This window comes from Mesitornis unicolor, unplaced genomic scaffold (genome assembly GCF_000695765.1).
Source record: "Mesitornis unicolor isolate BGI_N332 unplaced genomic scaffold, ASM69576v1 scaffold7203, whole genome shotgun sequence".
Lineage (NCBI taxonomy): Eukaryota > Metazoa > Chordata > Aves > Mesitornithiformes > Mesitornithidae > Mesitornis > Mesitornis unicolor.
This window is the reverse complement of record NW_010176780.1, coordinates 66,742-72,741: the sequence shown is the minus strand read 5'-3', so window position 1 is coordinate 72,741 and position 6,000 is coordinate 66,742. Positions and strand designations below refer to the sequence as shown.

General features: G+C 40.0%; 1 protein-coding gene across 3 annotated transcripts in view; it reads right to left on the bottom strand.

The window, feature by feature from the left end:
• Window positions 1-2,583: 2,583 nt before the first annotated feature.
• The window catches only part of CTPS2 (CTP synthase 2), a 68,578-nt gene continuing 65,161 nt past the window's right edge, over window positions 2,584-6,000 (bottom strand). Inside the window, exons 17-18 of one of the 3 annotated variants that reach the window (XM_010181834.1) lie at window positions 2,913-2,987; window positions 2,625-2,694 (exon numbers count right to left, since the gene is read on the bottom strand). In XM_010181834.1, coding sequence (XP_010180136.1) covers window positions 2,625-2,694; window positions 2,913-2,987 — 145 coding nt within the window. Of the gene's footprint in view, window positions 2,695-2,912; window positions 2,988-6,000 lie in introns of all 3 variants that reach the window. The other 2 variants (XM_010181836.1, XM_010181835.1) reach the window with 2 other exon arrangements.

The following is a 6,000-nucleotide window of genomic DNA, read 5'->3' as shown; positions in this document are numbered from 1 at the left end:
TTAAATCATTTACAAAAGCAAACTGAAAAGATATGTATCCATTATTATAATCCCAAAGAGCTGAAATACAGCAATTTTTCTCATTTGTACACATTGAACAGCAACAACGTAAAAAAAAAATATACACCAAGCTTAATAGGGAAAAAACCGTGAAACAGTTCTCTACTGCTCATAGATAATACAACTTTCCCTTAAATTTCTTAGTGCATTCCCTCTCATTCACAAGAACTAACGCATTTCATCTTCCTGTTCTAAGGCAAACTTAAGCCAATTAAATCAAGAACAGTTGTGAACTAATGAATTAATACATATTCACCTGAGATCATTGTGAAATACAGGACAAGATCAATAATAACAGCTAAGGTGCACAACATTTTGTCATTTTTAAAGAGAAAACAACATTCATACAGAACAGTTTTTGCTACAAGACAGTAAAATTGTCTTCTGTAAAGAGAATTATTGAAAACAGTATAGGAGGAGACACTATGAGGACCATAAGCAGCTTACTCTTCTATCTTCTACTTTCTTCTATTCAATATTGTCCTGCTCCCAACTCTCTGGAAAAAAAAAGGGAAGAAAGAATAAGCAGAAAAACAATTAATGACTAAAAGGATTTATTCTCTATCTCCATTTATTTCATGCTTATGTCGGTTTCTCTCAAATCTACTGACTGACTTCAAAGCGGTCCTACAGTAAATGCTACAAGTAGATGCATTTCATCTAGGTCAAACAGCATAATGCAAAACCACAAAGCTAAACATAGTCTACATGTGTATCCATCTCTGATCAATGGGTAGAATTAACCCTGAGATAAAAATCAATGAGCCAATGCTTCTATCCTTCTTTTGTATCTGAAATTATTTATTTAATCCTTTCTAGAGTAATTTTGTTGAATACAATTAGTATCCACTAGTGACATGTTCAAACAAGATCAGCTTGACTCTTGATAATTACTTAAAAGCATCATAAAAGTACATTCATCCAAGCACTGAAAAAGTCAGAACTGCAATCGCAAACAGAGAATTAACATTTATAAACTTCACTGAGGAAAGCAAGGTCAAAGCTAGAGGGGCCATCCTGTGCTACGTGTTGGTCTTGGGAAAGAGAGCTGTGGTGATGCATGGAGGTGGGAAGGATCTGAGCAATAGTGAAAAGGAACATTTTGTCACTCTAAGACATGCATCAGTACTGGATCTGCATGCGTCAGATCACAGAATCACAGAATCTCAGGAGTTGGAAGGGACCTCGAAAGATCATCCAGTCCAACCCACCTGCCCGAGCAGGTTCACCTAGACCAGGTCTAGGACACAGGAACATGTCCAGGCAGGTTTTGAATGTCTCCAGAGAAGGAGACTCCACAACCTCCCTGGGCAGCCTGTTCCAGTGCTCCGTAACCCCCACAGTAAAAATGTTTTTCCTCATGTTCAGATTGAACCTCCTATGCTCCAGCTTGCACCCATTGCCCCTTGTCCTGTCGTTGGCTGTCACTGAGAAGAGCCTGGCTCCTTCCTCCTGACACTTGCCCTTTACAAATTTATAAACATGAATGAGGTCAGATCACGGAAACATTTAAAATTCTGTTCTTCACTCTCATGATCCAGGGATGTATTTTCATCTTTAACATGTGCACATGAGAGGGAAAAAGAAAGAAATTAAAAAATCACAGAAGAAACCCATGCTGCATCTAAGGACTAAACTCCAATTTACTGGCATAAGATGCCAGTATCCTAATCATGAGACCATCAGGCTGAAATGCATCATTCAAATGTAGCCTTAATCACAGCTGTGGCACAGCTGCTTAGTGACTACACCACGTGAGGGGAATAAAATCAGAGGGGAAAGTTGCATCCTGCTTACAAAAGTGCTCAGAAATACTAAAAAGCATTAATGTGTACACGTATCAGAGTACCACAGCAGCCACAACTCTGACAAATCTGTGTAGGGAGAATAAAGTAAGACTAAGATTGAAGCCCAGATCCTGCAGAGGTCAGGTGGCCTATAGGAAATATGATCTCCAAACTGAAAGGAAATCTATGGCTACCATGTTTATAGGTTGAAAAACAACCAACCCAACATCACTTTGGCAAAACCTATGTCAAACAAAGCTACCAATTTATAAACCTTCTTTGCATCTCTATCACTGTGCAGATTAAATCCAAGTATTTATCTTGGAATGCCTTTGTTGTATCAATGCATCAAATGCAATTACAGGTGAGTATTATTGCAAACTAAAAGGTCATGTCAACATGATGTGCTCAAAATAATCCAAACTTGCAAACTGAAACAACAAAAAAGAAAACATACTTTTAAAATGTATTTTCATTATATCTTCAAACAGTAACACAACTTGATTTTATACAGCATCCTACTTATAAGCTGTACCCAAAACACTTAGATTTTTACAACACAATTGCAGAGTTAAGCAGCAGCAGCAGCACACAATTAAGTGCTGCAGGCAAGAAAGAAAATGTAAGCTCTCAGATGGGATTTGAAGCAAAAGGGAGAATCAAGATAACTTTGTCTCCTGTTTTACATCTAGAAGAAATAAATGTCATAAAGCAGTATCAAAATGATTCAGTTTACCTCAATAGCATAATCCATTTCTGTGACCTCATACAACCATTTCAGCTTGTGTCTGAATTAGGAAACTCCTTCTCTAGAGAGCTGTCATCGCTGAGGTCACTGTAGCTGTCACTGTTAAAAGCAATACACAGTCAGAAGGATCTAAAACAAAGATTTTATTTCAAATCCTCTAACCCAGATGATGCATATGACAGACACTTTCCTCAGATGCAATCCATTTCCAGAAAACTACTTTCAGCTCATGCTCAATGTTGTTATTGAGAATGCCTTCCTCTACAGGAATGGGCTTAAATTTAGTGTCTAAGAACTGATGAGAAAAAATATTCTACCATATAAACAACATGTTCAGTTTCTTTTTGCTTGACTCCTGTACACTCATGCTATAGTTTGGTGGTGCTGTGTGCCTGTGACCATGTCTAACAACATGGAAAAAAACAGGTATTCAGAGCAAGACTAAAGGGAATTATTAAGAAAATTATTGTTTTGACCAAAGGGAAAGTTAAGACAATATTATTTACTCAGAATGCTTCAATTTATACTTAAATTACAATTCTTACTCTTCAAGTCAAAACATAAATAATCTTCATTGCAACAAGCAATGTCCTCACAGTTTTTCCTGCAGTTTTATCCCCTTCTGCATTTTCCTGAGAGAATTAGACTAGTTTTCACAAAACAAACTGCCATGCAAGTGATGGTTTTATAAACGGCCAGAACAAGTAAATAGTGAGGGACAGAAATCACCACAGCGACTGAGAGAAAGAAGTGCCCACAAACATTTTCAGTCAGCTCCAATGTCTATTGTGTCTCCAGGTTTATCTTGACTCAAAAGTAACAAACTGCATCTCTTCAGAAGAGCCACCACTCTCAACCTCCCCCTACTATGTTTCACTTCTGCAGGCTACTTTCCAGATACTTGCATTTCCCAAGATCAGAAGCCACCAAAGGGAGCCCAGGGAAATTACAAGTCCATTTCAGCAGCAATAATTCTGGTCAGTTCTGTGGTACCGCAGAGAGCAGGTTATGGTTAATTCAGTGCAGGGTTGGGATCTCAGACTTCATCTGTGCAGGTACACCAGTGTCAGCCTTGGGTACCAACTCTACTTCAGTCGTTGCACGCCTGTCTTGCCACATCTCACTCATATCACTTACACCTTCATCCCACAGCCAGCAGGACCTCAGTCACTTCATGCTCCCCACCACTGGGCACGATCTCCTACTGAGACATCAAGCACATAACCAGCCCATGACCCCCCTAGACACAGCCTTCTGAGATGATGGTAGTGACAGCCTGTTCAGTGTTTCAAGGGGGACTACGTAACCCCACAGCTGGAGATCTCTGAGCTAGACTTCAATGTGGAACAGTGAACAAACTGCACTCAGCTGTACTGGTGCTTGTTACTAAGCACTGCTTCATAGCCTGAATTTCACCCTCTCTTCCTTGAAAAAAAAATAATGAAAAAAAAATCAAAGATTAGGTAAAAAAACAGCCATTTTAATAGAGTGGGACAGGAGGAGTGACACCAACAGTTCTCTCATTTAATTTCTACCTCTGACTGTTAAGAAAGCCTCCCACGGTTACATCAAACCACCATACCAAATTCTGTACAAGACAGCATAAACTTTCCAATTGTTTCAATGTTAAGACTTTGCCTACAGCATTCTGCCCTTTCTTCGCCTGACACACGTGTTGTTGATGCGGTTCTTATAAAGAGCGTGTCATATCAGGCTAGTGAGAAATGCTCAATTTGATCATTTCACCAGCTGGCAGACAATTACACAGTTCAAGTGAGGAAAGTGTTGTTAACAGAATGATCAAGCATGCCAGATGCACACAGACAAACACAACATCACCGACATTGTACTTACTTCTTTCTGAAAGTACCCATGGAAACATGGAATAAAAATGCAGTATTATTAAAACAGTTTTGCATTTTCACATCACAGAAAAACAGCATAAATTGTCCACAGAACAGAGGGTAAAACTTAAATAGCAGAAAGATGCATAATCTTACAATAGCCCTGGTCTAAACCCAAAGTCTTCAAAGAATATTTTTTTTTTTAATCGGCTCTGCTGCCTAGTGGCAGTCAGAGCCCAAAAACATACGCCAGAGCTCTGGACAGAACACAGTATGGGAGATAGATACCTAAATAAGAATGCTCAAGGACCAATGAGGTGAGTGGAGAACTGCCCAGCTTCATTTCTTGAGGACAGTTAGGTGCTGACCTCCACCCAGCACTCTCATCATAGGTCCTCTGACTCAGTGACACAGGTTTTAGAGGCATTCGCCCATAGAAGCAGTCACACAACGCCAGATGCTCCTGTCATTTCATTGACTTACTAACCCAGCTTCTCAGGCCTGTTTCTAGAAGCTGAGAGTCCCTTGGCTAGTCACAGGGCCAGAGGCTAAAACACTTACTCGACAATTTTGTTCCTCTTCCCACACTGCCCAATTCAGTACAAGATTGGACTTCATATCCCAGAGAAGGACTCTTGTAATCTTGCCACACTGCCCAATTCAGTACAAGATTGGACTCCATATCCCAGAGAAGGACTCTTGTAATCTCATTCTTGACTTTTGCAGTAGCATCTCACGGTCACCCCTACTTCAGCGCTGTTCTGTTGGGCAAAGTCAGTTTTATCTCTAACAGGCAGGTCACAGTGGCAAAAAAGGCAGGGAAAATACCCAAGTAAGGATCAGCCCCTGCACTTCAGACTCGGGTAACTGTCAGTCTCACAGTTTCAGCTGCTTGAATGATATCTCTAAGCATCCACAGAAGTTGTGGTATCACGTTAACAAGAACAACTTGGGCTCCAAAGAAACCTGAACTTCTTCAATAGTTAAGCTGCCAGCGGACTCAAAAGCAAACAGGGATTCATGAATCCTAGCACATCTGCATCGGGGTGTTACAGCTTCAAACCACTGCTGATGTCCAGTTAGTGAGATTTACTGCAATATGAACTGTATCCAACTGATGAGCCATCTGAAGAAAAATTACAGGTGGTATTAGCCACACATGAGTCATCACCTCCCTTGGGAATAAACGTGCACTTCCTTCCAAATTACACTGAGTTGCTACACAGATATTGAAAGCAACTACTAAATGGATATTTTATGCTCACAGTTGCTAATATTATGTAACCTTACTTAACTATGCTGCTATGAAAGCGGTGGTGCTGGGAAATCAAATAAGCCCTGCTATTCCTTTAAGAAATTCTTTTCCACATTGAGTCCTCCACTGAAAAAATATTCTTATATTTCCTTCAACAAGTTTTTTCTCAGTTTGTGTGCAAACTGATAATTACCTTGGGCAGGAACCTGACACCCACTTCATCTTGTTTGTAATGACTCTTACAACAGTGGACTCCAACAAAAAGGAGCTCGTGAGCAGATCTAAGGCCATCACAGTGGTTTTAGT